Source organism: Arachis ipaensis, chromosome B05 (genome assembly GCF_000816755.2).
Source record: "Arachis ipaensis cultivar K30076 chromosome B05, Araip1.1, whole genome shotgun sequence".
Classification (NCBI taxonomy): domain Eukaryota; kingdom Viridiplantae; phylum Streptophyta; class Magnoliopsida; order Fabales; family Fabaceae; genus Arachis; species Arachis ipaensis.
Window position 1 is genome coordinate 50,227,014 of NC_029789.2, and position 14,792 is coordinate 50,241,805.

At 37.2% G+C, this 14,792-nt stretch overlaps 1 protein-coding gene and 1 long non-coding RNA gene across 2 annotated transcripts; both read left to right on the plus strand.

Moving 5' to 3' along the window:
• LOC107640614 lies at positions 320-721 on the plus strand. Its single transcript, XM_016344125.1, has one exon. The coding sequence runs from the start codon at positions 320-322 to the stop codon at positions 719-721; it is 402 nt and encodes a 133-aa protein (XP_016199611.1).
• Positions 12,734-13,829, plus strand: LOC110272031. Its single transcript, XR_002362958.1, has 3 exons — positions 12,734-12,855; positions 13,447-13,507; positions 13,746-13,829. It is a non-coding gene; the product is annotated as an uncharacterized LOC110272031 (long non-coding RNA).

Here is a 14,792-nt window from a genome sequence, read left to right on the forward strand (position 1 = left end):
AGGATCCCATTTTTGCAACAAAAAAATGGACGGCCTCATGAGAAAGTACGGCATCATACACAAATTCGCCACGGCCTACCACCCTCAGACAAACGGCCAAGCCGAGGTGTCTAACCGGGAAATTAAACATGTGTTGGAAAGGATTGTGAAGCCGAATAGGAAAGATTGGAGCACTAAACTCTCCGATGCACTTTGGGCATATCGAACAGCTTATAAAACACCCATTGGCATGAGCCCTTTTAGACTTGTATATGGTAAAGCATGCCATCTACCGGTAGAAATCGAACACAAAGCTTATTAGGTCATAAAGGAATGCAATATGAATTTGGGTGGAGCCGGAGTAGAGAGAAAGCTTCAATTGGCGGAATTGGAATGCTTGAGATTAGAAGCCTATGACAATTCTAGACTCTACAAGGAGAAGATGAAAGCCATTCATGACAAGAACATTAGGAGAAGGGAATTTGGACCCGGTGACCTAGTGCTCCTTTACAACTCAAGGTTGAGATTACTACCCGGAAAGCTTAGATCAAGATGGGACGGACCTTACCAAGTAGAGAAAGTAGAACCTTACGGGGTCTATCACTTGCGCCACCCATCAAGTCCGGACATTTTCAAGGTGAATGGGCACCGTCTCAAATTGTACCATGGTGAGCAAAGAAAGAACTCCAAGGAATTTGAAGTGTTCCTCTTAAGGGATGCATCTCTTGAACAAGAACTTTGAGCTAATGGACGTCCAACTTAAGGACGGTAAACAAAAGTGCTAGGTGGGAGACACCCCCACCATGGTAAGATCTACCATTTTTACATAACCATCGAATTCTTCTTTGATTGATACTTGTTTACTACTTGACTTCATGTTTGATAGCTAGGTGATCGGTGAAGTTGTAGTTAGATTTCGTTTCAAATTTTGTTTCATTTGTAGAGTTCATTTGGTCCTTTATCATGTCAATACATCCTTCTATAGTGCCTAAAATGGTTGTTTGGAGGGTTGGAATGCTGAAGGTAGTGCGAGAACATGCAAATTTGAAGAAGGCACCCTTTTGCGCGAGCGCGCACCTCACGCGCACGCGCCCATGAAGCATTTCCGACAACCCACGCGGACGCGCGATGTGCGCGGACGCGCGGATTGCACGAAGTACCCCTCCATACATATTCCAGAGAATTAGGCCACTCTCGCGCCTGCACTAAGCCACCAGCCCACCACCTCTGACGCGTGTGCGCACTAGGCGCCAACGCGCCCACATGCCCACAACGCGAGGCACGCGCACGCGCCCATGCCGCGCGCGCGTCCTTTGCCCCTGTGCAATCCTGGTACATATTCCAGAGAGTTAAGCCAACCCCAAGCCCACCTCAAGCCTGGGGCATAATCACATTCTCCATCAGTCCAATCCACAACCTTTCCCCCCATACCCCTTTTCCATCTCTCTCGAGGTACTATACTAGGCTCCCCTCTTACTCTACTTCTCTCTTTTGCTTCTTAGTCAGTTAATTTCATTCTCTTTTAGGTAGTCTTTTCTTCCCCCCCTCTTTTGAGCCCCTCATTTCTTTGGGGTGTGTTTTTAGCTCCTTTTCCATTTAACTCTTCATGGGCACTTGGGTCATAACTTCTCTTGCATTGATGGATGAGATGTGTTGCATAATTTTCTTATAACCACTGTGCATTGTAGTGATTAATGTTGGTTTGTGGACTGTTACATTGCTTCCCCCCATCTATTTACATACTACTAAAGGATGCACCCCAAGTGTTTGAAGAAATGCATACATGACACTTTTTGAACTCATTATGACTCATTGCTTCTTAACTAGTCACTTTTGGGCGCACCTTCACATTCTACAATCCACCCACTCACCATTTCATAAACTGCTTCCCACTTTTGGTATTTGAGGGTGTATGCTTCTCATGCCTTCTCTGTGCATGCCTACACTACCCCTATACCACATGCCAATGATTTGCCTTGCTCATCACATGTTATCTTCGTTACATGCTGCAGCTGTCATGTAATAAGGATACCTATATTCTTAAGGCACAATTTCTCATTTGCATAATCACATTCAATTACACTTCTTTGGGTTTGATGTTATCTCCTTTCCTTACTATCACAGGATGGTCATCAAAAAGAGCAACGGGAAGGCCCCGAAGAAGCCAGCATCCAATAGCGCACGCCAGGAACTAATGGCCAAGCCACTCCTAAAGAAGGCTAAGAGCCCCGTTGATGTTCTAGAGAAGGACAACCCTCCGAAGGATCCGAACAAGTTCCCTAACCGCTACTGCGAACTTGTTTACTCAAGGATGATTGAAAGGAATTATCACCCGGAGCCCCTTCTGGTCCTACCGGCTCACCTCACTCCGATAGTGATGCCACACATTGACCGGAGGCAATGGAGGTTCCTCTTGAGGCAACCCAAGGAGGTCAACTTATCATGGGTGGTGGAATTCTACACCAATTACCACTCACCCCTTCTCACATCAATCTTTATGCGCCGGAAGCAAGTGTCAATCACAGTGGAAGCCATCCAAGGAGTCCTTGGGATTGGGCCGTTAGCAGATGGATATGATGCCTATCAAGAAGTCTTGACAGCATGCGCCGACCGTGAGTTCGATTGGAACGCCGTCCTCTGCGTAATTGCTTCACCCGAAGCATGTTGGATTCGGGGGACCATAAAGCGAAGACCAAAAGGTTTAGATGCATGCTACCTCACTCAAGAAGCCACGGCATGGGCCCAAATACTAGCCCACTACGTGCTCCCAAGCACTCATGGGTCATCCATTACCGCCGAGCTTGCCTTATTGATATGGTGCATCTTAACCGAGAGACCGATCGATATTTCGCATGCCATTCGCCAATCAATGGGGCGCATTCATGCCAAGGGAAATCTACCATTCCCCGCTATGGTGACCAAATTAGTGGCGGCAGCCGGCGTCCACCGAGAGACTAAGGATAGGAGGACCTCAATCCCGGTCGAGGGTGATATTATTCTGACCAAGAAGTGCCTCAAGCCTCCGGAAGTCACCAAGGACATTGGACTACCCACTCCTACTCGCAACACCACTACATCCTCCACGCCACAAAAATCAGCCACCCAACGCCTTGAAGACCTTCACAAGAAGTTGGACCGTTATGAGAGGCGTAACCAATGCCGATATGCTCACGTGAAGAAACTTCTGAGCATTGTCACCCCACCTATGGAGGAACCAGATATCTCCACATCCACCGCGACCTCAAGCGGAAGTAGCGATGACAACGGAGATGAAGGACACTCGGGGGTCGGCCATTGCCAACCATTGCGCATCACCTCTAGCACGGAGGACCGTGCTAAGTTTTAAGTGTGGGGAGGTCGGCCGACCGATCTCCGTAGGTAACACCCAAATAAATTTTCGTTTTCTAAACTCCTTTGTAGTAGGATAGGTTGCATGATTAGGTTTTCCATGATATCATTTGCATGATAAGTTTACTTGGTTGGAACAATGAAACTCTCTCTTAGGAAACTAATACTTTGGGGCAACCTTGACATTGCCAATTTTGAATATCTTGATTCCAAATTGCTTGAAGAACTGTATTTTGGAACATGAATTTTGAGTTAAGAAGACAAGCTAGTGAGCTTTGAGCCTTGTTTTGTGGCTACATCGTATAGTCACTTATTTTCCTTCTTGTGTACAGTTGTTTCCTCTCTATGAGTGTAATCCTTGCTTTGTTTGAGTCTATATGTCTATTATTCCGTGTATTCATGCATTTATATGATTGAGGCCATCATTTCATTAGCCCACCTACCAAATAGCCTTACCCTCTATCTTCCCTTGTCAGCCAAAATTGAGCCTACGCTTAACCCACTTGTTCTTTAAATTACCACATTACAAGCCTAAAGCGGAAAACCATAATTGTCCTCATTTGGATCTTTGATTAGCTTAGGCTAGTGTGTGTGTGAGTAGCATTCAAGTGTGGGAACCTTGGGACATTGGGGGAATACAAGGGGTAGTTTTGTATTGCTATTGAAAATATTGGGAAGTGGGTACATACTCATGTATTAGTCAGATGTAAAACCTTATGCATTGATGCTCTTGTAGATAAAAAAAAAAAGAGAAGAAGGAAAAGAAAAGAAAGAAATAAAAAGGGGACAAAATGCCCTAAAGCAAAGTGCAACCTAATAAGATCAATGCATAAGTATTGTGAAATGAAAAAAAAAAAAAAGAAAATACATGAGTACGTGAAAAAGTGAAGAATGGGTAGTTAGAATATAACTCAATTGTATAGGATGTCATAGGTTAGGTGGAAAGCTTAAAGCTTATCAAAGATTCAAATTTCAAGCTCACTTAACCATATATGCATCCTACCTTAACCCTAGCCCCATTACAACCAAAGAAAAGACCTCATGATAGATGTATGCATGCAGGAAATATATGTTGATTGATTAGATGAGGAACAAATCTTGGAAAGCATGATTAGGAGGAAATTGAGAGAATCAACCCTAGACACTCGAGCGAATAGAGTGTAAACACTTCCGGTGAGGGTTCGATGGCTCTAATTCATGATTCCCGGCTCTCACGAGCAGGCTTCATGCAAAGTTGCATATATTGCACTTGATGCTCAAAAAAAAAAAATTAGTGAATCCCATATATTGACCGCCACCGTGCCCTATATGCTTGCATATATCTTAGGAAGGTTGATTTGTTCCTAACCAAGTAGATGGTAGTACTAGTCGTAGTTGCATTCACGTAAGTAGGCTGCACCTCAGGAGTCTTATGCCTTTATGATCCTTCGGTCTTTTACGATTCTCTTGCATTTCTTTAAGCATGAGGACATGCTAGAATCTAAGTGTGGGGAGGTTGATAAACCCCATTTTGAGGGTTTATCTTGTATCGATTTCAGGGGCTTTATCAATGATTCCACACGCTTTTCATATGAAAATACAAGACTTTGTGTTCCTTTCCTAACTTTTGCCTCATGGATAAAAACATTCTTATTTTGCACTACATTAGATACATTTCTAATCTTCTCTTGGTGCCATTCGATGCCGTGACCTGTGTGTTAAGTGGTTTCAGAATATAGGGCAGGGATGAACCGGAAGAGGGAAGGAGAATGGGCGCGAAGGAAAGGAGCATGAGAAATTGAGCTTTGGAAACTTCAGCAAGGGCGCGTGCGCGTACTTGGCGCGCTCGCGTGGATTGCGCAGCTAGGAGCCAAGCCACGAGCCGGCTTGTGTAGCGGCTAGGCCACAACCCCTATGGGCGCGCACGCGTACACTGCGCCTCCGCTCACATTGCAAGATACCCCAGTGGCGCGCACGCGTGCTTTGCGCGTACGCGCCGATGCTCAAACATGATTTTTTTAGAAGTCACGTGACCTAGGCGTGGAGACAGTTGGAGATCTCATCTTGGAGGAAGTGCCTTGGCGGGAAGAGCTTAAGAAGACCAAGGGTTGAAGGGTTAAGGACTTTTGGCTCATTTTTAGATGGTTCTAGATTTTTTTTTGGCATTTTTAGTTACACTCTTAGGTAGAGAGAGAGAGGGAGATTCTAAGCTCTCATGAGGATTCATCTTCATCCATTTTCTGAATTTTCCATCACACTTTGGTGAGATCCATTGTAATTCTCAATTTACTTGTTCATGTTATAGATCTTCTTCTCCAATTTCAATTAGTGCTTGTAATTGCTCCATCCTCATAGATCCTAGATTCAACTTTGTAGTTTTTTTTGGATTTTCTTCTATTTCTTGAGAAGTTCATTTCCATTGTTGTTCTTTGTTAATTGTTGTTAGTTCCTTGTGTTGAAGCACTTTCAATTCTACTTCCTTCTCAATTTTTTTACTATGCCTTTTTTCCTTGCTCATCAATTGTTTGATAAAATGCCAACATTAGTTATGGAGTAAAAGTTTCTTACTTGGCATAGGGTTTGGGTCATTAGGAAGAGTTGAATAGTTTATGTCAATTGTTGATTTGGAATTGGAAATTGCTAATTGACTTGGAGTGCACTAAAGCTAGATTTCTCTAAGGTGAAAACTAGGACTTGTGACTCAAGTTAGTTATTCTCATTTGACTTTCCTCTATACCTAGGGGTTGACTAAATGAAGCAAGGCCTAATTGTTGTCATCATTGAAGGGACTATAAGGATAGAATTTCTAATGCCAACCCTAGGCCAAGTCTTCTAAAAATTGATTGCTTGTTTGTCATTGATTTTGCTAAACCTTCAAAAGAACCACAACAAGGCTTCCTAATCAATAAGATGCATGCTCTAGCAATTCCAAGGGAGGACGACTCGGGGGACTAGTACTCTCGGTTATAGATTGTAGGATTGTTTGATGCAAAGTTTGAATGTTGATTAGACTATACTCACGATTATATCCATTATTGAATTCTATATCGGCATGACAAATTTCGTTTATCAATGACTATTTAATATTATTTATCCTGCTCCATAAAAATTAGTAAGATCCTCTTTTTGCAGCTTGTAAATTTCTTAGTGAAGTCTCTAAGTAGAGAGGAGTGTTTATGTTTTGTGCTTGTGTCCATTGGATTGGATGTCATTTATATACAGAATGATACGAAGTGTATTTCATGCAATCCTGTATTTGTTTTGAAGGGTCTAAACTACTTCATAATACTTATTTTTCTTTTTTTATTTACGTTGTAGTTTATTAGTCTATAACAATGAGCATTTACATGCATCAATCTATAACAATGAGTGATGGGCGAAAAATTGTCGATTAAGAATTTAATATAGAAATAATGTTACAAGTACAGTTCTTAACCGACGAAAATTTCGCTTATCAATTTAGAAAGAATGTCACAAATTGAGAATAAAATACTGGGAGTAGAATTCCCAAGCCGTCTCCCAACGAGTTGACAAAAGAGTACAATTTATTGGTCAGGAGTTTTCTAAGAAATAAAATAAATGATTATAAATTAAAGTAATCAAAATTAACAAGAGGTTTTATGCAATTGAAATAAAAAGCCTTGACCAGGAGAAGATTAATCGGAGTTCTATCCTTGTTGGATTTTCTCAAGTGTAATAGTAAGAGGTTGTTGTTTTTACTTAGTTAACCTTTACCGATTAAAGGAAAGTCAAGTAATTGAGCCAACTCCGATTCACAAGTCCTAATCATCTCCTATGGAAGGATTAGCGTTAGTGACTAGAGAGTTAGCCAACAACTTCCAATTGCAAATCAATACTTGAGTATTCCAACTCAAGGGTCTCCTATTAATCAATTCCAAAGTCAAGTTAAGAACCTACTCCATTGACATGGATGCCAATTTCGTAGACATGTAAAAGGAGTAGAGAAGAGACATGGTAACTAAAATTAAATTAATAAAAACTAATTTTGAAATAATAAATTAAGGAAAGATGATACTCAAACCAATAGTGAAATTAAATGTAAAAAATAATTATTGCATTAATACTTTCCAAAATCAAAGATATTCATATGTAACTCTGAACAGGGTAAATGGGCAATAAAAGAGTAAGGAAATAAGGAAACAAACTAGAATGATAAAGACTTCAACGGAGGTAGTAACTCTTCTCAATATCCAATCCAAAAGCAATAAACTAGAAATCTATGAATATGAAGAACCCTAGAGGACTCATCGGATAAGAAAGAGATGGCCAGTCCCTTCCTAATGCGAAAGAGCTTTATTCCGGTACTTCACACCCAAAGCAAAGCTGCACGGAATAGGGGCCTTACTTGTCCCAGTCCGGGAAGAGGTTAAGGTATTATGGTTCCTCCCACATATCTTTCAACAAGGCATCCTAAGAACCTAAAACAAAAACTAAGTGAATGAGAATCAGTGTTGAGTCTCTGCTTGTTCTCTGGCTCTAGTCTGTGTTTCTGGGTCGAAAACTGGGTCCAAACTCAGCCCAAAATCGCCCCCAGCATCTTCTGCAATTTCTACACGTGATGCACGTCACGCGTACGCATCAGTCATGTGTACGCGTCGATGGTCTTCTCCGCGTGTCATGCGTACGCATCAGGTGCGCGCACGCGTCGCTGTGGAATGTGCCAAGTCATGCGGACGCGTGAGCCATGCATGCGCGTCGATCCTCGCTGGTCAGCTCCTTAGTTTCTTGTGTTCCTTCTATTTTTGCAAGATTTCTTTCCATCCTCTTAGCCATTCTTTCCTTATAAAGCCTGAATAAACTTAACACACAGATCACGGCATTGAATGGTATAAAGGAGAATTAAAAATTGACAATTTAAAGGCTTAGGAAGCAAGTTTTCAATCATATAACAAAATTGGGAAAGAATTGTAAAACCATACAAATTGTATGAATAAGTGTGCAAAGAATTGATAAAAACCTCTCAATTTAGCACAAGATAAACCATAAAATAATAGTTTAACAATGAGCATTTACATGGATCAATACTTGTATCGCATCTATACAATGATTTTCAAATGCCCATGGCTTTGTTTTTGTTATAATCTGTCGATGCTTTGTTTATATGTTTGTTCACCTAAAACATGAAACATATTAAGTGATATGATATAACATCTGGTTTGCACATTTAACCAAGACGATATACACATTGCCATATGCTGATTCTCCCTATATAGCTTTGACTTTTTTTACTTAATTATTAATTGTTACTTTTAACCTATAAAGCTATAAAAATAATTATTTAATAGACCGAATGTGTAATCTCCAAAAACCTATATATAGTGTTGGTAACTATGCTCATCCTTGCATACTTTTGTGCATTGTACTTTGAGTTGACTAAAGACACAAAAGATTGATTATATGTATAAACAAAACCTACAAAATCAGCTTTTATTTTCTTATATTTGAATGCTTAGAAAAGTAAAAATTTTTTTTTCCTAATCTACACATATTTTTATATATATGATTACTTAATATGTATTTATTGTGCAATGTGTTTTAAGTTGACTAAAGACACAAAAGACTGATTATATGTATAACCCAAACCAACAAAATCAGCTTTCATTTTCTTATCTTTGAATGCTTAGAAAAGTAAAAAAAGTTTTTTGACTAATGCATACATACTTTTATGTATATATGATTACTTAATATGTATATGTCATAATGATTTTACTTCTATCTCTGTATATCCTCTTTGAAAAAAACAAAATTTGATGAGAATGGATTACAAACTCTTGGTAAAAATAAATGAGTTTGAATATATATTCCTTAATAATATTTATGTGGATTCGTGCTTGGATCACTGGAAATAGATGATAGTGATTATCTCCTTGGTTGCTAGTCTTATGTGTTTTATGACTATTTAATATTATTTATCCTACTCCATAAAACTTAGTAAGATCCTTCTTTATGCAGGTATAATCCTTGTATTGTATAGGTGGAGAAATTCCTATTAAGTCATATTCTGGAAATTCAATTTGCTTGTCGTTTATATCTTCTTTTAGTGTTTGGAATATAGCCATAAAGAAATATAACTAAAATCCAATTTGACATTCCTTGAAAAATAACCCTATCTTTCCAGGCACTCTAAGTGTAGACGCATTGACTGTTGAAAGCACCTTAATTTTATATTAAGAACTTTACGGTGTCTCGCCCAATAAACTGTCTTCTTTGACCACACTTTCACTTTAGCATTAACGATACTTACTTGCATTAGAAATACATATCGTATCAGGATGGAAAAATATTTTAATGAATCATCTTTTCATTGATAATGGTCATAAACAGTTAGAAACCCGATGAATTTAATTCCAAATGCATGTGAACAACATAAACATAAAATTGGATTTATGGGTGGTAGTGTATGTAAAAGCCAATGCTGCAGCATCCTTGGCTATGCAATATAATGTATCATCTTTGTCAGCTAACTCTTTTTATTGTCTCAACTTGATCGGTTATGCCATTTAAAACTTTCAAAAATTATGCCATTAAAATAATTATCCTTGTTGCAAGTACTTTACCCCTGGTTTACCCTCCTTTTCAAACATTGCTACCTTCATTATAAAGTTTTTAGGATTTATGCGTATAACCTACAAAAGCTGTAGCCAAATTCTATCTAAAAAAATTTCTTTATATTTCTTGTCACTTAGTCGAGCAATTAGTAGATATATTATTGTATTCAACTTATCCAATTTCTTTATGCTTTTAGATCCCTTGATTTTTTGTTTCTAGTTATTTGTGAAACCTATTGAACCATCTCTAAAAATCATATATGGGATCTTTCATCATTGTAATTGTCGAAGAGAAATTTTTTACTTAATCCGTATAAGGATCCATCAACTTTATCTTATTCAATGAGGATCATATTTTGTTAAAAAGGCATCCCTTTATGGACCTTGTCATAGAGATATGTTGAAAGTTTTTATTGGGACTGCTACCATAATTAGTCACAACATAATAGCCTATACTCTTGAACCTTGTTTAGATTTCTTTATAGTAATATATTTGCCCATTACGTGTAGAGAAATGCAAAGTCACCAAATTGCTTTATATTCATAAGAAATCTATGCTAGTTCAGAAATATCATCACTACATTATTTTTTTTAATCTTGAATTCACTTTCTTTTTTTAAAACCAATATAATCTTCTATTTGATTTACCTAATATTTTTTATTATTAAAATTTCTTTCAGCACAATAATTAAACATGGATAAAGAATGAAGTTTAATTAATAATTTCTATTTCTTTTTCATAAATTGAATCCCTTCTCAAAAATCAATTTGCTTTTCTATTTCATTTACCTTGCAATTTGAGAAACACACTTTTAGATATGGCTTTTAAATATAGCTTCTCCAAGGTTAAATTTTATTTTGCACCATAATTATACATGGTTAAAGAATGAAATTTAATTAATAGTTTTTGTCCTTTGTACACTATTCTATAACCCGTGTTAACTATTTTGAGTAGTCTTTCCAAGCATCACATAGATGAGAAATCAACTCTAAAGTAAAATTATATTCTGGATAATTTGGCTATATCAATAGTCGTTCTCAATATGTAAATAGTCTTTGTGAATCAGAAACTCCCATTTAGGTTGTTAGTTGTATTTCATATAATGTCAAATTTGTATTAACATATAATCCATCACGTGAAAAATAAGTTCTAAAATCAATTTCTCTGTTTGTTTTTCATCATGGATTATGTTTAAGGAATATATTCTCATATACCATAACATAATATAAGTCTCATTCAAAATATATTCATGATGATACATCGTTTTTTTGGATATCATTGCACATAAACAAGTTTTCTGATCCCCAAACATAGAACATCTTCCAAAACATATAGTCTATGGTTAAACATATACAACCAATATTAAATAACTTTGTCAACTTTAGTTAAAACTTAATTATCCGCATTAGATGTATGAGACTTTTGTTTTTTCCTTCCTTTTTGGGTGAATCTATTGGTTGAAACCTGGCATTCTTCATCAACAACCGAACCACACTTCAAACTTCCGGCAATTCTTTTAGCTGGTGTTTTGTATTTGAGACTTTCAACACAGTCTTCCATAGAATCCTACACAAAGACATGCATGATAGTTCACTTAGAATATCTTTAGAACCTAAATCACATATTTTTTTATACATTCAAAACACTTGCATATACTGACCATAGTAAGCTAAGGATCATTATCGCTCTTAAGATTAACAACATGTCCGGATATCTCCAGCGTGTTGCTACCTCTATTATCCTATTGTATGGTCTGAAAAACATATCTACTTATTAAAGTGGAATAGGTATACACGTACAGTGATGTTCATAGATGTGCTAACGTCCATTTTCTTAGGCTCGTTCTTCGCAACTGTTTCTTCATCATCACACACTTTCATGACTGTGTAAATTTGATCATAGTGTTTTATTTTGCCACTTTTCACATTGATTTTGAAAAGAACCATTCTATCTATCATGTTGTCCAGACTTTTAGGGTATTCGTCCTATTTAGCACCCTAAAATCCTAACCAATAATTAGATGTAGTTTTGTGTATATAATTTATACTATTTTGAAAAACAGAATTGTAACTTTAATCCCTAATAGTATAAGGATTTGGTGTGCTATATACATCCTCCTCTACAATTTTTTCAACTGCCTTTCCACACAACTGGTTGGTTTCTCTTCCCACAACAACAATGTAATGCTTCCGGTACCATCAACGACCATGACCTCAACCTCATTTCTGTTGTTTTACGTGATAATAGCGACAATAGTTTTAGTATAGGGATCAAAAATATCAAGTAAAATGAAGATGCTAATTGTTAATAATCACTCAAATTAAGAACACACACCTGAGTGTTGCACATCCATGGGTGTGGCCACACTTCTCGCACATTCGTACCTATTCCCTATAGAAGTTTTCACCTTTTTTGGACATCGCCTGCATGCTTTATAAAACCAATCATCCTTCCCAGCATTGATTCAGACAATAGTGCTTGCAATCCAGGTTGGCCCCTCCTGGGAAGCATTACACACATTAAGACCTTTTACCTAATAGCTCATCTGATTTTTGAAACAGCAAATAGGTTCATAATTACAATAACTTTAACAATAAAAACATCAAATTACCTCAACAGACTTCAAAACTTCTTCGATCGTTTTTCACAACAGTCGTGCCATTATTGAGCTCATCAGTCCCAGCCCATGAACTTTGCGTCGACAGATGGCTAATCCTCACTGAAGTTAACTCAGAACCACTGAGTAGGCTGCAACTCATGTGTTAATGGTTAGACAACATTGTTATATGACCACAAAACATTCAACTTCTTTTCAAAATGTGCTGACCTTTTTTTGAATGACATAACTTCTTTTAGTTCTGGGTTGACATGGACCTTGGACAGTTCAAAGTGGCTCTGCACTGAAGTTTTGCCATTCCATCTGGGTGCTTTAAAATATTAGAGGACCACAATAAGCGGTTCAAGTCGATCATCATCAAGGTGGGGGAGTATCTGGTCAACAGTTTCGCCAAAGAGAGTACAACTTAACCTGTTCTTCCTGTCATTAGCCCCAGGAATTCAATCTTACTATATAAATAAGAAAACCGAATAAACAACAGATCTCTCTTAATAAAAACACATAAATAAAAACTTACTCCAAGTCTTCCACAATAACAACCAAGCGCTTAGTCTCTATTCCCTTGCTAGTTACTAATTCTCTTGGATTTTCCTTTCCAACAACTTCTCCAATTATAACTACAAAACAATAAGAAACATACTTTTAGATATGGCTTTCCAAGTGGTTATAAATTTTTTGCACATTTATATATCATTACATATAGTCTTAGACTCACCAAACAGTTCAAGATCCTCTACTTTCTCGACTGTATGCACCTCTGCAAGGTTCCTAAATCGAAATGCTTCCAAAGAAAAAGTTGGATTCTCTATATGTTCAACCCTTGTTCTATGTGAAAGCACAAGTACCCACCTACTGACACCATTTTTTTTCTTGGTCATGTTGTCAACAACTATGAAGTTACTCATAGTATACTTGTAGAACTCAAGAATAACACTAATGTATTTCTTTGCTAGTGATCTTGGTATGGTTGCATAAATCCTGCCACCCTGTGACAATGAAGTGAATACTTAAAGAGTGAGTATATCCTTAACATGTTTAAGTCATAACAATGACATATAAAGCACAGTTATATTTTGTAAAAAATGCTCCTACATGTTTATCTTGAAGAACCATTTCAATGGAGCCAATTTCGTTGACATTGAACTTGTTCGGAGTTGTGCATACCTTTACAACAAATACTTTAAAATTCCATGCAAGTTTTTTGGCGTTCACATCTGATACTAAATCAAAATGTTCATCCATTGCGTTTCAGGTCTTCCACCAGGTTGAGAAGTAGTGACTGGAATGTGAATAATGTTGTGGAGCGTTTCAGGTCTCCCGCCAGGATTGTTTAATGACAAAAAATGGATATTTGAATTATATATATAACTGGTTTACTTCATGTACATTACAATGTCAGATTTATCCATTGTATGTTGCTTAATTTTCCTACTTACCCTGCATGCCACTTGTCATTCAAGAAACTGTTACACGTGTCGAGCATTGAACCCATTACTTGTCTCCTATTATATATTAATAGATTACCCTTATAAAATAGGTCATTTCAATTTCCAAACAATTTTTATTTATTATGATTATAAAATAAAATATAGCAAATAAAATATTTCAAATTGTGGTAGTTTTTTCACATGCCTCAACCCTCAAGTAACATTTTTGCAAAATTTCGTTGTAATCAATAAAATCTAACCAGCAACAAATCAACAAGTATTTTTAAATTACATTTTATACTAATTAATTGTTATTAATTACAGTTTTTTTTTAAGTTTCTCACGGTATCTTCCAACCCGGCAAGTTAAGAATTAATCCGTCGCGGTACTGAGATCCATGTAAGAGTTTGCCGTACCAATAGATTACTGCATGTACAAGATGGAATTCAAACATCTAACACTTATTTAAACGGACTAATAAACTAACTATTAGACTAACTCAACTTAATTCTTAATTACAATTATTTTAAAATTGGTTTACCTATATTTTGCTATTGTGATAAACTAAAAGTATGTATAGTCCAACTTCACCTACTCAGACCAGAAAAAATCCAATGACAGCATCTACATTTACACCAAATTTGTGCCATCCCCACATGATCTATGCGGCTCAAGTCCTCTTTCACTTGGCTACTCCTCACTGCAGCAGCTCTGATTTGTCTGAGACTAAGCTGCAAGCTCCGTCATCCTTCAACATACGTGTCACAACAGCATTTGTTTTCAAAAAATATTTGTATCTCTATTTTTGGTTCTTTACACTATAATTGACCACATATATATAAATATATATATAGAGAGTAATTTAGGTGTGA

Excerpts from the sequence above, each read along its gene's own strand:
- LOC107640614 (XM_016344125.1), top strand. The coding sequence starts at position 320 with ATGAATTTGGGTGGAGCCGGAGTAGAGAGAAAGCTTCAATTGGCGGAA.